This window comes from Anguilla anguilla, chromosome 4 (genome assembly GCF_013347855.1).
Source record: "Anguilla anguilla isolate fAngAng1 chromosome 4, fAngAng1.pri, whole genome shotgun sequence".
Lineage (NCBI taxonomy): Eukaryota > Metazoa > Chordata > Actinopteri > Anguilliformes > Anguillidae > Anguilla > Anguilla anguilla.
In genome coordinates this window covers 4,498,423-4,518,301 of record NC_049204.1, presented here as the reverse complement: position 1 = coordinate 4,518,301, position 19,879 = coordinate 4,498,423, and the positions used below count along the sequence as shown (strand labels likewise).

The 19,879-nt window shown below is 44.3% G+C and overlaps 1 protein-coding gene and 1 long non-coding RNA gene across 4 annotated transcripts; one reads left to right on the top strand and one right to left on the bottom strand.

Moving 5' to 3' along the window:
* The first annotated feature begins 516 nt into the window (after positions 1–516).
* LOC118226118 lies at positions 517–11,974 on the top strand. Of its 3 annotated transcripts, none has more exons than XR_004764968.1 (5): positions 517–686; positions 776–1,202; positions 5,451–5,536; positions 9,117–9,230; positions 9,442–11,974. It is a non-coding gene; the product is annotated as an uncharacterized LOC118226118 (long non-coding RNA). The 3 variants fall into 3 exon arrangements; XR_004764967.1 differs by having other exon boundaries at positions 764–1,202; XR_004764966.1 differs by lacking the exon at positions 776–1,202.
* A 97-nt stretch (positions 11,975–12,071) lies between these two features.
* Positions 12,072–16,484, bottom strand: ptmaa (prothymosin alpha a). The gene is made up of 5 exons (XM_035415449.1): positions 16,321–16,484; positions 13,449–13,517; positions 12,917–13,010; positions 12,692–12,771; positions 12,072–12,551 (listed from the first exon to the last, which is right to left on the bottom strand). The coding sequence occupies exons 1-5, from the start codon at positions 16,363–16,365 to the stop codon at positions 12,513–12,515; spliced, it is 327 nt and encodes a 108-aa protein (XP_035271340.1). The 5' UTR covers positions 16,366–16,484; the 3' UTR covers positions 12,072–12,512.
* Positions 16,485–19,879: the final 3,395 nt, after the last annotated feature.

Genomic DNA, 19,879 nt, shown 5'->3' with positions numbered 1-19,879 from the left:
CACATTATTGAGCCATATTGCAAAACCAGACCTGTGACTCGTGTGATGATTCAATAAACCTTGTATTTCCTGATTTATTGCTTTTTAAATAAACTCGTGGCTGCCACTCCCTGGACTGCGTCTTAAGCAAACGTTCCGTAACTGACCCAGTTCTTCTTTCGCGATGGCGCGAAAGCACTAACGGTATGACTCCTAAACCTATAAATAGCGCCGGGACCGCACTAATCTAAAACGATTCTATTGCGCCAGATGTTACGTAAATCCTTCTGTTTGGGATTACATGCGAAAATGTTCTCATGCTCGCCCTTTGGGAAAAAAAAGTGAAGCATTTCCGAATACGACGCGGAAAATGGCATATCCCACGTACTGCCACTAGGTGGCAGTAGAGGTTCAGGGGAAAAAATTGAAGTCGTACGCATTGTTATTCTCTTCCTCCAGTAAGAGGGAGGTCTGTTGCATCTGGCAGGAAAGTACAGCCCAGTCTCAAACTGAGCAATTCCACATTCTGCTGCACTGCTCACACACAGAGAAGTGCCCACAACTGCAGTGTGTGTGTGTGTGTGTGTGCGGGTGCATGTGTGGGCGCATGTGTGTGTGAAAGAGAGGGAATCTCTAAATCACTGGACTACTGAATTCTACACTGAAAACCTCCTGACGCACTGCTGTGTCTAGTTATGGCAAGTGAGGTAAGATTCAAAGTGAGATTTATAATTCCCCCCCCCCCCCCTTTTTTTTTTTTTTAAGCTGAATTATTTTATTTCAGTTTTCATTCAAGGGGCATCCAGAGTTGGGCGATCCCAGACGGATTTATGCATGGATGCTGTTGGTCAGTTTTTATGAACTAAGCAAAGAAATTTGAGCAGTCATCCCTGCCCCCCCTCCCACCATGGATACAGACTCGGACCATGGACTCATTTGATGATGCATTCAACCAAGACAAGAAAACCTGGGGCAGTGGTGGGAAAAAAAGGAAAAATCGTCACACAAGAAAAAAGAAGAGGGATTTGACTCGGCTGTGAGCGTGCAGTTGCAGGACTGAAGTGCGAACGCTCACGCGAGGTAAAAGAAGGATGGCACAGTTTTTTTAAGCTCCAACACTACCCGCGATTTTTCTGCGACCAGCTTGGCTCTTTTTAGTTTGGAAACTTGTTGATCACGGTACCAGAGAAAGAGAAAAAATGCAACAAATCATGCTGAGAAAGGTGTGTGTGTGTGTATGGGGGGGGGGGGGGGGGGGGGGGGGGGGGGGGTAGCAGTATGAGCAGTTGTGAAATGATACATGCTGAGCACATGGGGCTTTTTGTTTTACAGTCTCCTTCCTGAGTGATGTGTGATTCAGTGTGTATGAGGTAAAAGTTACACTGCGTCATTCTGCGTAAGTGTAGGTTATAGTGTGGGTGTTGATCAATCTGTGTGCTCGTAAGAATAGATGATAGTGTGTTATTCTGTGTAAGTGTAGGTTATAATGTGTGTGAAGGGGTGTAATTCTGTGTGCTTGTGAGTATAGGCCATAGTGTGGCATTCTGTGTAAGTGCAGGTTATAGTATGTGTGTTGGTCATTCTGTAGGCTTGTGAGAATAGGTCATAGTGTGTCATTCTGTGTAATTGTAGGTTATAGTATGTGTGTTGGTCATTCTGTAGGCTTGTGAGAATAGGTCATAGTGTGTCATTCTGTGTAAGTGTTCTTGTAGTATGTGTGTTGGTCATTCTGTGCACTTGTCAGAATAGGTCATAGAGTGTCTCTCTGTATAAGTGTAGGTTATAGTGTGTGTGCTTGTGAGTATAGGCCATAGTGTGGCATTCTGTGTAAGTGTAGGTTATAGTATGTGTGTTGGTCATTCTGTATGCTTGTGAGTATAGGCCATAGTGTGGCATTCTGTGTAAGTGTAGGTTATAGTGCGTGTGTTGGTCATTCTGTGCACTTGTCAGAATAGGTCATCGTATAGCATTATGAGTAAGCGTAGTGTAGGATTTAGTCATTCAGTGTAAATGTAATTCATACCGTCATATCTGTGTTAGTGTAGGTCGTACTCTGAGCTGGCCCTAAGGGTGTTGGTGGACCTGAACAAGAAACCCGGTAGTGGTCCCAGTGTAGTAGGGCTACAGTGTAGTATAATGGGCAAAGAACCGGTCTTGTAACCTAAGGTTCGATTCCCGGGTAGGACACCGCCGTTGTACCCCTCAGCAAGGTGCTTAACCTGCATTGTTTCGGTATATATCCAGCTGTATAAACGGATGCAGTGTAAATGCTGTGTAAACTGGTGTGAGAGTCGGTCTGGATAAGAGCGTCTGCCAAATGCCTGTAATGTAATGCAATGTCCCAAAGTGCTCCAACATAAATCACACCCACAACTTGACCCAGGGATGGTTGTGGCCCTGAACAACCACATAGAGTGCTCTGGTTGTACTGTATAATTCTGCACAAGTGTAGGTCATAATTCCGAAAGTGAAGGTGATATTATGAGATCTTGTTTGAGTGCAGCTCATTACTCTTTACATATCCTACCGACATCAGAATATTAGACTTTCAAAGAGTGCGTGTGTGTGTGTGTGTGTGAGTGTGTGTGGCGGAGAGAGGGAGAGAGCGAGAAAGTGAGAGCAAGAGAGAGAGAGAGAGAGATTGAGAGAGGGAGAGGGAGAGAGAGACAGAGAAATTAAATGAGAGTGAGATGTAACACATAACAGAAGACGAGGTGTAAGAACTTAAATTGATGAAGTGTGCGAAGATTAAATATGCATAGCATGACTGTTTGGAGCAAAATAACAACCCAAGAAAACAAAAGCAAAATGGAGGTGTTTGGGGCATTCCTAAAACCCAGTATTTCCACAAAGAGAGTTATCACTGTAAGCCATAGAAGACGCAGCCCAAAATACAGCGGCTCAGTGTGTCCTCATATATAATCAGCTGGTCTAAAGCCTGAGGTATTAGTGAGGATGATGTCATGATGACATCACTCAAAGGCAGTGAGTGCTGTTTTCCCACCTCCTTCCCAGACAGTCTGAAGGTTCCTGGGATGTGATTTTTCCTGATTAATCAGCAAATACTGATGTTCAGACCCTCACAGTCTCAACCTGTCAGAGTGCAACACAAAGATGTACATAAAGAGACAGACAGGCAGACAGGCAGATGGGCAGACAGACAGACACAGACAGGCAGGTAGGCAGGCTGGCAGGCAGGCAGACAGACAGTCAGGCAGGCAGGCAGGCAGGCAGGCAGGCAGACAGACAGACAGACACAGACAGGCAGACCGACAGGCAGGCAGGCAGTCAGACATCATTTAAACAAGGAAAAACTAGATTCAGGTGGCCAAATACCAATAGCTCCAGTCTGAACATCAGAATTTCCTGATCGATCAGAAAAAAAAAAACATCACCAGTCCTGGTAAATCCAAGAATCCTGGTTCTGGAGTGGTTTTTCAGTGAGAGGCTTACAGGGAGCAGCACAATGCGCATGTTGACACTGTCCTGTAAGCCTGCAAACATGTGAACTGCTTTGGGGGTGAATCTGACCCTACAGGCGTGGTGCATAGCTCCCATTCAGACAGGCATGTTGAAATCCATCGCTAAGCTGATTTATGACAAGCCGGGACCTCGTTGACCTTCATAGGGTGACCACACTAACCCCCTGTCTCCGCCCCCCCCCCCCTCCCCCCCTCCCCCCTCCCCCCTCCCCCCTCCCGCCCTCCCGCCCTCCCGCCTCGCAAGTTACTGCCATTCAGAAAACAGGGCCTCGAGTGGCGCGGTCCGTAGAGCGCTATCCACATGCTCAATGCGAGCCGCGACGTCGGCGGTTCGAATCCGACTGCCGACCTTTGTCGCACGTCCCTCCCTCCCTCCCTCCCTCCCTCCCTCTCTCCCTCTCCTCCTAGTACTTCCTGTCTCTCTACACTGTTCTATCCAAATTAAGCTGAAAAAGCCCAAAAAAATATCTTGCGAAAAAAAAAAAAAAAAGAAAAGGATCCCCAACCTCTGTGACCGCAGTGGTTTAAAAAAACCGGGGCCCCCTGGGGGGGGGTGGCGGGGTTGTGCGCGCGTGTACCGACTTGCATCAGACACCGGAGAAGCCTAACGTAGGTGCTTGGGCCTGCAGGCGCGGACGTGCCCCCCCTTCCCTTCCCTTTCCGTCGTCCCAGAACAAAATCGCCCGCTGTCGGATCTTTTATTTTTTCTTCCCCGCGCTGCTGTGCGGAATTCTGTCAGCAGCCGGCAGGAGAAGCGCCAGGGACTTCTGGAGGTGAGAAGAAGAAGCGGGGGGAGGTGGGTGCTGGGGGGAGGAGGTGGGGGGCTGGGGGGCGGGGGAAATATGTGACAAAAAGTTGGCTTTATAACAGGATCAGAGACAATCCCTCGGGGGAAACTTCCGATGTTAAGTCGGATTTAAGGCTTTTCAGACAAGACACAGATTCTAATTCTTAAAGCGACGGCGCAGGTATTCTGCCTGCTACTGAAGGACAGAAACTGAAGTTAACTCAAGCCTGGCTGAAGGGCTCATAATACATGGAATTTTAGATAATTTCATAAGATCTGAAAAATAGTGACCTCTCAGAAATGTATTATTTCTTTTTTTTTTTTTTTAAAGAAGTCAAATGTTTCACTGCTAGGCTGCCTATAGACAGGATGTCGGCCTTCCTGGATTCCACAGCAGTTTATTTCGCCGGTCATTGATTGTGAAAATGAACCATCTCCGCAGGCGCTGCTATCGCACCCCTTTCATCAATCCATAATATCACCCCTGGCCAAGTGCTGTGGTCTAACGCATACTGCAGGGGTCGCGTGCGTCTTGCACAACGAGAATGGCCTACTTTACTCCGCTAATCTCCGCCATATTGATTTCTAAACGCCGCGCACGGCGGCTGCGATTTTACAACTCCGCGTGAAAAAAAAAACAGAATCGATGGCTGCTCATAGGCCGGCGGAAGTGTGAGAGCGATAATGTGCTTGAATCGGTCCGGTGATTATTAAGAAACGGCCGCGATATTTAACATTTCCGCGCTTTTCCCGCTGCGAGGAGTTGAGCGGTATGATAAGCACGAGACAACACTTGTCAGTCTTGGCTCATCACATTATTTAAAAAAAAAAAAAAAAAAAAAAAACTTCACCATTATCAGCACACTGACCTCCTGACAGCGATCAGTAATGTCAACACTCATCCGAGGTCAAGGGAGGGCACGGTCACTTCGAGCGTTCTGATTGGACAGTTCAAGCACGCTCCGGCCAATCGCCGAAAAGCCGTTGAGGGAGCAGCGACCGTGATTTGAGGTTCAGTTCTGATCACAGGTTTACTGATCACAGCTTTTACAGTGTCACTAAACAAACAACCCCCCCCCACCCCCCCCCCCCCCACCAAATCCCCTTCGCTGTCAGCACAGTCCTCAACCATAGCCTCTTACTATGAAGAACCCGAATCTCGTTACCTCTAATGCAAATCCTGTTTCTCCCATACGTTTCAGCGCAAAAACCGCCTCAAACCTGATTAGGTCGTCGTGGAGATGCCGCTGCTGCTGGTGCTGCTGCCAATCACGGGACTGTGTCAGAGGTGAGAGCGTTCTCTGACACTGAAACACGCAGGTTGTCGACTCTGGGGAACGACAAACTCTGGGGACTGAGAACTCCACCATCTGCACTGTTGGTACACGGGCTGGATTTGGGGAGGGGAGGGGAGGGGAGGGGACGGGAGAGGAGAAGGGGAGGGGGGGGGGAGGCGAGGGGGACTCACCATCTGTGCCTCTGACCAAGCTGGTGGAGAGGAGGAGGAGAAAAAGAGGACTGTTTGGGCTCCCCTCATTGTAATCTGTAGAGCCCTGGAGGCACCAAGTCAGCTCAGTCTTCCAGAAAAAAAGCCTTTCTGCTCCAGACCTGCGCTCCCGGGAAAAAAAAAAAGGGCTCGAGTTTCTACCAAAATAGCAATCTGTTTTGGTGCCAAATCTGCCCCCCCCCCCCCCCCCCCCACCCATAAAAGATTCTAAGAAGAACCATCAGTACAAATTTCTGTGCACTACGCTCAAGGTTCTAAACGGTTCTATGTGTGATATCTCAGAACGGGTTCTCCATGGAACCATTAATAGTGAGATCTGCCATTTCTGTTGGCCAAGAGTTCCTCAGGTAGACAAGCCTCAACATGGAACCGTCATCCATGCCAAAGAACCATTTCGGATCCTTTTCGATGAGCGCGGAACTGTATTAGCTCTTTAAAACGGCAGTGAGGTGCGAAAATCCTACTGCAGATCCCTGTGAGTTTCATTGCTATCCAAAAAAAAACAAACAAACAAAAGAAAAAACTCACCATCATATTGCGCAAAAAGCATTTTCTATCTGAATAATGGATATCAGCGAAAAACAGATGCTTCTTTTAAAATGGACCAGTAATCTCATGGAATTTATAACTGTGTCTTAAAGATTAAAGCATTTCAAATGAAATATTCCAGTCAAGGCTATCGTGCTCACCCTACTCCTCCCCCCCCCCCGATCCCTGCCCCTCTCACCCCCCTACTTTCACCCCAACCTACCCCCTCATGCTGATTTGTATTTACCCCTCACTGGCTACAATTTGACCGTGCGCGTACTCTCTGATGTCATCGAGCCCGCTAGAAGCCCCACCCCACTGTCATGCCTGAGAAAGTGACAGCTTTCAAAAGCATCAAAAGACCAATTCCGGTTGTAATTCTGCACGCCATCCCGAAAATAGCACACATGCTCAGTGGAGATATTGAGTGGGGGGGGGAGGGAGGGAGGGGGGGGGGGGTACATCAACCAGGAAAAGAAGAAAGCCGCCCCCATCCCCCATCACCACTCGCTCTCTCTTCACCAACACGCTCCCAAAGGACGCTGGGAAGGAGCGAGCCAGCGAACGGGAATGTGGCAGGATGGGCAGGGGAATTCTGGGATTCCGGGATCCCGGAGGCCCAGCGATGGACGGGAACGTGGGGGGGAACGCGCATCCTTTTTCCCAGACCTGGATGATCTCGGAGTTTTGGGCAGCGGGAAAATCTGTGAGATTCGGAACGGGTCTCAGCCTTGAGGAACAGCCGTTTTTTTTTTTCGTTTTTTTTTTTTGTTCTCAGCGACCAGCTTCTCACGAGAGATATCTCCTCTCCAGACCTGGATGTCAAGTCATTATCTGAAATGCCTTGGCTTGAACCTCTTTAAAAAATGCTTGCAGATCACTGAAATTTTAACATCCATTTTCAATCTATTTTCATAAATATTCAGAACAGAAACCTTCTATCTTATGACTGTACCTTTCTTTTTTTTTTGTTTGGCTCATGACGTGAAAATTCTCAGGGAAACTGCCAGACTGTTCATTCACTGCTGGTATGACTTTTTCAAATCATACCAGCATCTATGGTGTTAAAGGCATTTCAAATACATACTCCATCCACACTCTGTTTCTCCCTTGCTGTCCAGTTAAGCAAAACCATGCCTTGACTCTCAGTCAAAGGTTACAGGCATACATGGGGTCAAAAATGTATAATATTGTCTTAAATGGCTGCCAACAAACCCGAGACTGTGCTGATTGTCTACCCAGGGGTACCACAATTGATTTTGGGCCCCATGAAAAGATCTCGTCCAGCCACCCCATCCCGACACAATTACTGCACCCATCCCATCCAGAACCTCAACTCATTCAACACTGTAAACATCTCTGCTTTTGCAGCTCTCTTGTAGAGAAAAGTTATTCATCCTATGTTTCCAGTGCTCTGATTTTTTTTTTAATGACCCCTATCAGTCAGAGGCCAGAGCCCCCCCCCATATGGCACCACTCTGTGTACCACAAAGCTCCCAGATTCCCTCAAACCATGAGCACTTTCATCTTCCCAGTTTTTATTTTATTTTTTTTTACTGGCCGATCCTTTCCATCGGCACACACTGCTGCCACCCCCCCTCCCCCCTCCCCTCCCCTCCCCTCCCCACCGCCGATTTTGGGAGAGCGGGAGCAAAGTGTGGCTCTGCTGGTTCCGCGTGAACTGGACTGTGTTCTTGGGGCTATGAACAACTGTACGAAATAAGTACTGTACCTTATCGAAACCTGCCTTTTGTAGTTGTACCAGTGACCTTGATATGCACCTTTTTTTTTTTTTGGGATAAAAGCGTCCCCTAAATAAATGTGATGGTTCCGAATTCGGGCACCGGTTTCCGGACTGGGAGCCCGTCCACCAGGGGCGCAGGAGAGATTTTTGAAGTGGGGGAGGGGGGGGGGGGGGCCAAACTGTGAGCAAAAGAAAGGTCTCAACTTTTAAGTTTATACAACTACCCCGATCCGGGACGGGGACGGATATGGGTCCCTATGAAATTGGGGGAGGGGACGTATCCCCCCCCCCCCCCCCCCCCGCCCCCCCCCCGCCATCTGCGCACCCGCCGTCCACGCAGGAGAACAGCACAGAGCCGTTACCAGGACGAGGCAACTTGACGGGCCCCTGACGCCTACGTGCATTGTGTCTACCGCCGCTTCCTTCCTCAGCCCACCGCGGGCCGACTGCGGCTCTTCCTCCCACTGTTCCTCTCGGTGTTTCGGAGAGAGAACGAGACGCGACGCGAGTCCTACATATGAGCATGCAGCACACGGGGTTTCGGTCTGCTCAAAACCAGCACACTTTTTTTTCCTGCACACAAGGCTTCTGATCTATTTAAGAGTTGTCGCCTATAGTTCCATACCAAGCCACAGACATCAGTCCCCCACAGCTCCTCCTTGTCCTCGCTTGCATAGAACACACTGAAAACTCTGCTAGAGGCAACAGCAAGGAGGAAAGCCAGTGTAACTGTGTACAGTGCTGAGTATAAATAAATGGCAGATTATATTACACACTACACACTGCTATATACTGTGTTTATTATTTGTTAACAGTCAGTAAGAAGTCATTTTTTTTAACCGACACAGGGCTCTGCACTAACATTTTTTCCAAGAATGCTACCTAGTTGAAAAATTAAGGAGCACCCTAATGCACCAATAACTCGATGTGCTCCTAAATTATTTTTCCAGCTGGCACACGTCAATTGTCAGGAGCAAATGCTCCTAAAATGGGAGCCCTATTGAACCCTGCTACATTTCATGATAAACATATTTTCATGCGCATGTAATGATAAAGTACTAGAATCATTTTTGTGCACTTTTTTTGTAGGGCAACTGTTCAAAAGCAGCTTCAACCTTACCGGACATGTAGAGATTATAGTGGGGCACAATTTCTTTTGCCAGCCTCAGGCAAAACAACTTACAACATCCTGGATCCATTAAGGTAAATCTAACCAGACAGATAAGAAAATATCTATAAATAAAGTTCTGTTTAATGCTCTGGGTCAAATCATTTAGTGCAGGCCCGTTCAGCTCTGGTACCCATGGAAACTGTGTGTGTGTGTGTGTGAGTTTGGTGGTGGTTTAATTGGTACTCAGCTAACTTGCTCTATTAAACTCATTTTAAAAACTCATTATTTCCTTGTCTTTAACAGGAAGTTTCCATGGGGGACATGTGTGGAAAAAAGAGGCTGCGTTTTAAACTCTCAGTTCTTCCTCAAGAGTTCCTGGCGGGGCGGGGGGCAAAGCAGCTAGAGAGAAAATACTGGAGCAAGGTGGGGTAGGGATTGGGGGTGAGGGGGCGTAGCGAGGGCTTGAGCGGCATCAACCGTTCCTTTATGCTGTGAGTTCTGAAAAGCCACCGGAAAACCACACAGCCGCGAGCCAGGTTACCTTTTCTGTTTGAACCAGGCCAACACACGCGGCCCCTGCAGTAGCAGCAGCTGCTCCCGGTCTCCGCGGTGACAACAGGAAGGCGTTGGCGTTTGTTTGGAAGTCCAGTTTAAACACATATCGCAGAGTGCCCCCAAAACACACGGCACGGAGAAGGAACGCGACTGGAGTTCGGCATCTGGAACGCAGAAGAATGTGTAGCCGGCGCGGGAGATCGCGGGAGAGCAAATCGGGCGCGGCCGAACAATGACGTCGCACAAGCGGGCACCCGCCGACAAACAAATGCAATAACTGAAGTAAACCAGCTGAACGTTCTGGAAAGCCTGGCATGATTTGGATATCGGCGGCTGTGCACCACTATGCAAAATCAACGGCGCTCACTTTCCAAACTTATTCTCACGGAGGTTATTACACAGTGCCTACTCCTATAGGCACGCGCATCTGTAGCCAAAGTATGCACATCTGTCCCAGATGGTTTAAAGACATACACTATGGCGTACTTCCAAAAAATTTGCAATTATAATCCTTAGAGGTTTTTTTATGTGAAAGTGCTACCGTGGACCTCATTTAAAGCCATAATCAAATAGGTGGCATCTCATAACCAGCCCGGCTAACACCAAATGTTACCGGAATGTTTTGTCAATGTTATAACGTTGTCATTGCACGGCAGCAACATTGTGAGAATGCTTTGTGTTAGTGTCTTCTCCTCCATCCCCTTCAGATCCATGTTTGAAGAAACCTGAGCACCGATGCGATGGGACCGCTTAAATGCACCAGCACAGACTGTACAATACTGACAAATGATGACTGCAAAAAGCCAGTGTTTGCGGGCGGAAGTCACACAACGCGCAGGTTATGCAACAGCTCTTCTGAGAGACATGGCAGCTCTGCCAAACACTACAAAGAAATCAGACTGCTGATAACAGGGGCATTCAAGTACCAGGAAGTAGTTGTCATTCATACTGAAGACTGAAAGGACTCTAATCGGCACTGTCTCCAAAACAATATCGGCGTTCGGCACAGGTGCGCGCACGCGCAGAAACAATATATCGCGGAGGATAATGGGCAGGCAAATAATCCTGAGCCGAGACAGAAGTCGCTACATATAAGTTTTTCTAGTTATGTAAATAAAAATAAAAACATTTGGAAGCCGTGGCTCACTTGTGTGTTATAGAAGTACTGCAAATATTCAGTGTATTCAAGCATTTTTAAAACGTGTATATAACGTAAGAAAAGTTTGATTAATTTGACACTCTAGCCCTTGGCCCCCATCCAACAGTTTATTATTTTCTTATATTTGAATTGCTGTGTTTTACAAGTTAGGTGAGCGTGCCAATCTGAGTTGATGGAGAAGGAAAAAAAAAAAAAAAAAAAAAAAATTTGGATACGAACAGCGCAACAATTCTGTAAGAAAATACCACATTCCCATCAGTGCTGTGTGTCGACGCATTATTGCCTCGGGGTAATTTTGTCATGGACATTTTTTTTCAGCTGGAAACACTTACTGTCGAACAGAATGCTAATAATTACAAAATGTAGCTTTCGATTTCATATCGACCCAAGACGGAAATGCTGTGTGGTTCTCCGGAATGGATTTTTTTTTTCCGTTCGTTTTACTGGAGCAAGGGGGTTAACGACACTTGTAGACTATTTTCCCCAACATTGACCGTATCAACACATACATGTAGTGTGAGCTACATAACGGTCTCGACAGAGTCGCTGCGGTACAATGTTCCCTTAATTATTCCCGCGTATTCACTCACCAGTGGACCGTTCAAGGCAGGCGGCGTCCCAACGACCAGAGCGCGCGCTTCGGTGTTATCAAATATATATGTATCTCTTTTACTCAGAGGAACGTGTTGCCCTGACAGGGAATGAGCACGTGCACTTGTTATACTATCCATGGAGGAAAACAGAGCTGCGTATTAAAAGGAAAGAACGCACCCAAAGTAAATTTGTTAAATGCAATATAATTTACCAGGTTTTGAAATCTTAAGGCATGAATAATTTACATTGATGTACATTTCTAACCGGCCAATAAAATACATTAACAGCATGTCTGAAAAGGATACTTTCCATAGATTATAGAGCCTAGTTGCATGATTTTAATGGACGAGATTGCTTAAACATTTAAAATTCTATCTATGACATGTCAAGAGGATACAATGAAGGAGGAAAAAAATTTAAGAACTCACAAAATAAAATTCCGGTTTATTGTCGTACAACAAACTTCACACATACATCAAACAGGCCACAATAAACAGCAATTTCATGGACAAAAAAAAAAAAAAAAAAGAAAGAAAAAAGAAAAAAAAATCCTTTTCTTTGGCCTTGTCATCTCATACAAACCAACTACTTATGGTACAACTAAAGTACATACACAAAGTTACTGGAATGCTCTGAATGGAATCGGCTTTGTTTTTTTTTTTTTTTTTTCCCGTAATTTTTACAAGATTTCTGTTGAGATAACATGACATGGTCAAACCACAAGTAAAGTCTATTTTATAGAGAAGCATCAACTTCAAAGCACCGTTTGGTCACCAGAGATCACTGTCAAAAATGGCTGACCTCCTAACAATATGTACAAAAATATAAAATGTAAATAAAAATACAAACAAATTATCCTTTTTTTAAAGTATTTCATTAAGAAGGTAGAGCCTTGAAGTCTGGGTTGATTCTAAAAAATTTGCAGTTGGGTGTGTGTGTGTGCGTACTGATGCTAGGACTCTACTTGATGATGACCACATTTTTTTCTTGACTCCGCCCCCAACACCCCAACAGACAGGTGTGGGAATGGAGGGTTTAGAAAAAGACTCAGCTGGGAGATAAACTTCTAATCATCAGTTTTCTGCTTCTTTGTTCCAACATCATCCTAAAAATAAGAGCATGGTTATAAAACTTGGCATTTTTACCACCAGTTTTACAGAAAACAAAAAAGTGAAATCCGTTAAAATCCCCCGCCCCCAACCGCCACACCCCACACAATTGAAACTCAAACCAGGAAATCCATACCTCATCCTCATCGTCGTCATCCTCAGCTGCCCTCTTCCCAGCGCCTCCTTCAACTTCATCATCATCGTCGTCATCATCTCCTAGAGACATGCACGGCCCAATGGGATTTCAGTCTTCCGCCATTCAGCACAAAGTAAGTTTACTTATAAGGTCACGTGTTGGTTACGTGTGGGGGGGGGGGGGGGGGGGGGGGGTCAGTGTGAACAACACGCTTAGGCGATTTACCTTCTCCGTCGTCTTCCTCATCGTCCTCCTCACCGACATCGTCATCATCTTCGTCATCTACTTCATTCTCTGGCTCTCCGTTTTCCTCGTTCTCCTGTGAGTGAAAGGTGTTAAAATTAGGGGTTCGGGCAACAAGCAGGTGATGTACACAATGAGCCCCCCCCCCCAAAAAAAAGACGGTCTTGCCCCCCAAGCAAGACCGTCTGTGTACTGAACATTCCGAGTTTCCGCCAACCAGTGAACTGGAGGCGGAATCGACAGGATGTCGGTGTTTTAATGGAATTTTGATGTGTTGCTTTTATTGCATATTGTTGTTGAGTGTTTTATATTGTAGTGCTAATTGTCTGTTGTACAGTTTTGCTTTATTTGCAACATGTTTGTGCCGCTGCCCGTCTTGACCAGGGCTCCCTTGAAAAAGAGATTTTTAATCTCAATGGGACCTTCCCTGGTTAAATACAGGTTCAAAAAAAAAATTTTTTTTTTTTTTTTTTTTGAAGTGTTCAACTGCAGGAGTTCTGGCACAGAAACTTACCGTATTTCCGTTAGCAGCTGCATCCTTCCCATTTTCTGTCTCCTCCACCAGTTTCTTTTCTTTAAGATCCTAAAGACAAAAACAGAACATTTATTTTTTTGTGCAATTTACTTAAGGGGCACCAAATGGCATTCAAAGACTTTGGGGAAGCAATTATGCTTTTTTAATTTTTCATTTATGTATTTATTTTTACAATTACGAAATTAAGAGCTATCCTTGGGGGGCGGGGGAGGTGAGTGATCAAAAATCCTAAATTTGAATATGGAGCTTTGGGGGAAAATAAACTGTAGGCCTTTGTTCAGATTTTGAGAATTGCCGCGTGCCACTAATTCGCATGGGATAAAAACCGAGGGAACTCATGTTTCCTTATGCCACCATGTTCACGCCCCTTCTGCTTTCGGCCCCCCTTCAAAAACCCGCAAAAGCATGCTTTCATTTTACATTTGAAACGCGACACTTCCATCCTCCGCGTCCTATTGGCTGTTCCCCTTTCCTTCTTCCCGCCTACTTTAATAGCTCTAATAGAAGTGTTGTAATCTGATACGCTGAGCGCGTTGAGCTGTGTAGTTCAGCAAATATCGCTTACCATAGGGTACTAAGAAGACACGCCCGGGGAAAAGACTGCAACTCCCAGAGTGCATTGACCGATTATTTTAATACAGCAATGAGGACGTAGGAACGATGCAGACGACGAGAAAGAGGCTGGCTAATTTAGTTCGAGCGAGGAGACAATAGCGACTTGAAAGAAAGCGCGTTTCCCTCTTAATCGAAATATAAAAGCTGTTCAAGAATCGGCAGCTTAAAAGATCGGATTCGGAGATTCATTGTGATTAAGAATGTAATTGACTGTCATGCTTTAAAAAAAACAAGCCTTTTAGAGCTCCCATTAAAAATATTAAAATTTTACATTTTATAAAACATCACGGGGTTCTCAGAAAATGGTTACACTTTTCGTTTGACAGTCTCTGTAAGAGGCAAATCGCTTTTATAAATTAGTTTCAGTAATCTTTAGCCTTTAAGCCGGTTACCGGCTACATCACGCTAGCACCGCCTCCTGAAACCATTACTACTGCGTTTTCAGCACTATCTTCTATAAATAAAGCATTCGTAACGACAGCCCTACAAAAGGCAACGTGCGACGCTTCCCCTTTCAGTTCCGTTCAATATTAAAAGGCGCAAACTTAATCCCGCGAAGAACAGCCCAATAAATCGGGACATATACACCCTAAATTGAACGGTTAGTTCAAAGAGCAAATCAGGTAGCTTCGGGGCGGGGGGGTAAACTGGGTTAATCGCGTCTTCAGTTAAACGGGTGGTCACGGTGCAAAGCGTGGCTCGGCAAAGGAACGTGACCGATCAAGCAGCCGTTTGCCTGCCTGCCTGCCTGCCTGCCTGCCTGCTACAGTAGCCTATTTGTGTTTTTGGTAAGCGCCAACCTCCGACGGTGAAAGTAGGTTATAGCCTACAGAGGTGCAAGGCACCGGTTGAGGGGAGGGGGTGGAGAAGATGACGTTCCGACTCTCATACGCTTAGACTTTTACAATTAAACTTTCCACTCGTGCCCTCCTATTACGATTACTACCTTTAAGCAAAACCTGCGCGTGAGGTACCACCGCTTGCAACAACCGAGTTCAGTTCACTTTATAAATCCAACGATCGCTTTCATTGAGAATAGTCTAAACCAATACCCAAAAACTGAGCATCCATTGTGCGCCTTATTACGATTGCATTCAGAAACGTAGGCTACGGGAAAACCAAAAAGAACAATCGTAACAATTCTTTCCCGGCAGCCTACCACACAGCCGTTCGGAATCGCGCTTCTAATTATTCTAGCCAGCTACGGGGAATAGGCTGTGGAGACCGACGTCGACAATGTTCAGAAACTACAGAAGCTAGTAAATTCCGAGACGGTGTGATCAAACTATCCATCAGCTTCCATAACGGCTCACATATACGTTTCTTATAGCCTGTATGCTGAGGTTAAACAAACCTTTAAAATGAACAAAATCGCACTTTCTGGTGCCGCTCGGCTCCGTAGAAACGGGGTAGCGCGCGCCCGCAATTCATACCGTCGTCACATCGGACCAAAGCGAACGGACTAAAGCGCAGCATCCAAGTTTATTTCTAGGGTTAATTAATACATTAATGATTTCAAGCGAAGACCCGCTTTCAGACATAAGCATTTATAATCATGCTATCTAGTCTACGCAGGCGCCCCGAAGAGAGACTTAAACTGTCAAAATATAATTTCAAAGCACGGAACATTCTGTGTGAAAACCATTTCCAGTTTCATGAAGAAAAAGTGACGAATCTTTTGAACAGTTCCAGGTAGCCTACCCAACTAACTTATGACAGACGAATGAAACACGGGCCAGGCAAATATCTGTAAACCGATGCGGCCGGTAAATTCCCTATGTGGAAAATACAGTGCAACTGGATAACGGGAAAAACAGGGTAGATTTATTGGCTCGACGATGTACGGATCTGTTGATTGACCCCGAAATTCATTCTCCTCTCTCCGCGGTCGGTGTTCAAAGAGGAACCAACACGCTTGTATAAACAAAGAACCCGCGCAGACTTGCACTCCGAACAATAAGGCAACGCTTGCCTTGGTTTCTGTTCGGAGACCAAGTTGAGACCGCTTGTTAAATTTTATTCACCATAGCTTCCAAGCAGTAATATAGCATACTCAAATGGAACACTTCTTCATCCTTTTCATAACCAATATAAAAAGTAGACAACTGGACTCGCTGGATCAAAATGGATATTTCTGCAAATAAAATTTCCTTCAAAATCCCTTTACACATTAAATATCAATATAAAGAAAAGGTATGCATATGAATATCATTTTGACATAACTTTCTCCTCTTACCTTAGTGGGGATCTCCGAACTGGTATCTACTTTTGTGTCTGCCATTTTCTGTTTGATATCTTATGTGAGACGGGAGGGAAAAAAATAATAAAAGCAATCCACTTGCAGCAACAATAATACAAAAAACGGCTATTAAGTGCCAGTGGCGAACTCACGCGGTGGTAGAGCCTTTAATATAGAGTTCTGGGCGGAGTCAGGGGGCGGTCAGTGTAATACGATTGGCCAGTGGTTCTGGCTATGCGTTTTCCGGATTCGTCAGGATGGAACAATGGATAGTATTTCTAAACCAAGAAGACACGCCCCTAAACCAGGCTCTGACTCATTCGTGTAACGAGTTCTCAGCTGCTCGCTATACTTTGACGGATTAGTAAACCCTCAATCCTGAAACAAACGAAAAGCTTTTTGAAAGTAACGCAAGCCTAAACTTGTAAAATTAAAAATAATAATAATAATAACAACAATAATACTAGCAACGATAATAAAGTTTATGACATTTAGCATAATTTGATTATTCGTAAATCATAATAGTTGTGGTAGTAAACAAAATATTAAAACATAACCTTGTCTTTTTAGTGTTCGTTATTTAGTTAAGCTTGTCTCTGTTTCAGCACTGAAGAAATGTTCCTTTTCCACATTTCGGCAAAGTAAATTGAGGTAAAGGTTTTTATGGTGCACCTATTTGCCCGGCAAACTAAATGCTCATTGGTGCAACCGCACTCGTGGTTTTCCCCAGAGTTTGTTGCTAAACTTTGGCCAGACATATTCACGCACGTTTCTGTTTAGTGACTTCTTTAACATAATTTAGTCACTTCTTCAGCATAATTTCTGCGTTCACCTCAGCAGATATCCATACGACTCTTTTCGCGATTTCAATAATCAAAAAACATTGCGGCATCTAGAAAGTGTTACTCTCACACCCCCAAAACCCCCTCCCCATACCCTCCTCCCCCGAACAGATTGACAGCTACAGCCCCTCCTCCGCTTCTCCGTCTGAAATGTTAGTGCGCCGAGAAGTGCGCATGTCGCGTTCAAGTACATTAGTTTGTGGACTCAGCTCGAGAAAAAAAAAAGTGAAGGTCGACGGCGCTCGCGCACCTAAGCACGACCGCGAAAGGGCTAACGTTGTTAAACTCGAAGTTTGTTTTTTGTGCCCGTGAATATAAGAGCAAAGCAATTAAGTTTTATCCAAACATAACGTATATATTGACATATAAAAACAAAACAAAAAAAATGTTTATTTGAAAAATAGCTGTAAGCCACAACAAAAATGGAAGTTCGAAACCATACGACGATTTCAACACTCGGTTAAAACCATGTACAAGATACTCTCTGACGAGAATCTTAATTCACATGATAGTTAAATGTGAATAACAAAGCCGCACATATACTCTAAGGACTGAAAAATGAATATATTTGGACGGGTTAGGAATATCTTTTACACTACCAGTATGGCTCATTCGTAGAACAAAATTTGCCTTGGTTGTAAATGCGTCTGGTAAAGAACCTTTGTCATTGGTCGAGTAGCCGGAGCGAACACATACTTGACGCTTTGCGGCCATTGATTGGACAATTTTAAAGTCTATCAATTTAACTTACTCCTGGGCACAACTAAAACATGGAAAATAATTTCTTGTACGGATCGGGAAAATACACGTCAAAAAGACTCACTTGGAACCTACAGGAGTAATACTCCAGGACATTTTAAAACCAAAAAATAAATAAATAAATAAATACAGGATAAATTGAAGATTATGAAATAAACATGAAAGATTTTGGGGAAAAAAAACTGTTTTTCAATTTTGGCTGTTAGGCTATCAACGTTATAAATATAAGCAGTGCAATTTTTTTTTTTTAAACCCCAGACATTGACATATGTTCGTTTATTCATTCTTAATTATATTGTAGCCTACTCTTGGTGTTGTATTTGATAAAATTAAAGAATTTCACAAACAATTACAGTCGTTTTGAACAAATCAACGTGCCTCAATTTGTAGGGTGACATGGAACAGTTTTTTTCGGTAATTATTAAACTGCTACGTGTTAATTTTAATTCCCCGTATTTATCTTTTTTGTGCACGTGCTCCACCTGCCGCATTCGAGCTTTTATATTAAATGGAGGCGCCAGAGAGAGCACGTGAGGTGCTCCATTCCATTTCACTAACTTTCGTATGTTCTAATGTTCACGCATTTAATTGGAAAAGATTTAATTAGTGAAAGCGAAAAAAATAATTATTATCATTATTAGTAGTAGTTTATACAATAATGCCCACTATTATTACAATCATAATATATCAAACATAGTAGTAGTATTTATACAATAATGCTCACTATTGTTACAATCATAATACATACAACATAATGGGAAAATATCAGCTAAACTGAAAGTATGACAGACAACTATTAGGTTACCTCGGATGCTCCTACACATGTTTAAACATGTTTAAAACTACAAACTGCAGCATTGGCATGTCTTAAGTATTCGAGGAAACGTTAGGAATGAACTCCTTTACAACTTTATACAAGTGAAAATTTCAATTAATTATTGATGGAACGGGGGAAAAAAATGAAATTTGATGCTATTAATTCATTTGATGCATTAAATTCACAAGAATGTGACAGAATCACATTCTACTCAAAGTGACGTACTTTCAGCTCACAAGATGCATACAAACATCATGAATAGACACATCATGCATATACTGAAGCCTTTTCTTTCCTGTCCTATGAGATTATGGAGCATGTAGTATTTTCTTATATGCACACACACAGATGGGTGACAAATTAAAGGAAAAAAAATCAACATAAAGTGTCTTAGTAAGGTGTTGGGCCACCATGAGCCACCAGAACAGCTTCAGTGCAGCTTGGCACAGAATCTACAAGTCTCTGGAACCCTACTGGAGGGATGGAACACCATTCTTCCAAAAGAGATTTCCTTGTTTGATGTTTTGATGATGGTGGTGGAGAGTGCTGTCTAGCACTCTGGTCCAAAATTTCCCACACGTGTTCAACTGGGTTGAGATCTGGTGACTGCGAAGGCCATTCTCAGTCTCCTACGAGGAGTTGCACTTTTGTTTCTCCTCACATATCACCACTAAAGCAGGAGCATCATGGTCACTGAATGTGCACGTTTGGCCAAAATTTTGGACCCTATTTATTGATGTCTTCCCCATAGATCTAAATGCAGATGTCAGTTTAGTCACTGTTCCTTTTGAAACACTAGCCAGTTGAGCAGCCTTTGTGACTGAAGCTCCTGCCATCCTTGCCCCAATAATGAACCCTCTTTCAAAGTCACTTAGATCTTTTCCTCTTGCAATCTTTATCCAAAATCGAGGTCAGCTGGGCCTGCTCAGCATTTGTATACATATCACAGAGCATGATAGGATGTTAGTTGCTTGTTTGTATCATGCAGTACACCTGTATGAAAGCATCTGCATTCGTTATGTTTCTCCATTCAGTTATTCAGGTTATTCCTTTAATGTCACCCATCTGTATATACACACATACACGCACACGTGCATGCACATATATATATATATACCCCTTCAGTCAGTGTTGTGTT

What these genes read in the sequence shown, in the direction of transcription:
- ptmaa (XM_035415449.1), bottom strand. Translation starts at nt 16,365, where the DNA reads ATGGCAGACACAAAAGTAGATACCAGTTCGGAGATCCCCACTAAG. An exon ending in TGAGGAAGACGACGGAGAAG is followed by an intron (nt 12,772 to 12,916) that starts GTAAATCGCCTA and finishes GCATGTCTCTAG; the next exon opens with GAGATGATGACGACGATGAT. An exon ending in ATGACGACGATGAGGATGAG is followed by an intron (nt 12,552 to 12,691) that starts GTATGGATTTCC and finishes TCTTATTTTTAG; the next exon opens with GATGATGTTGGAACAAAGAA.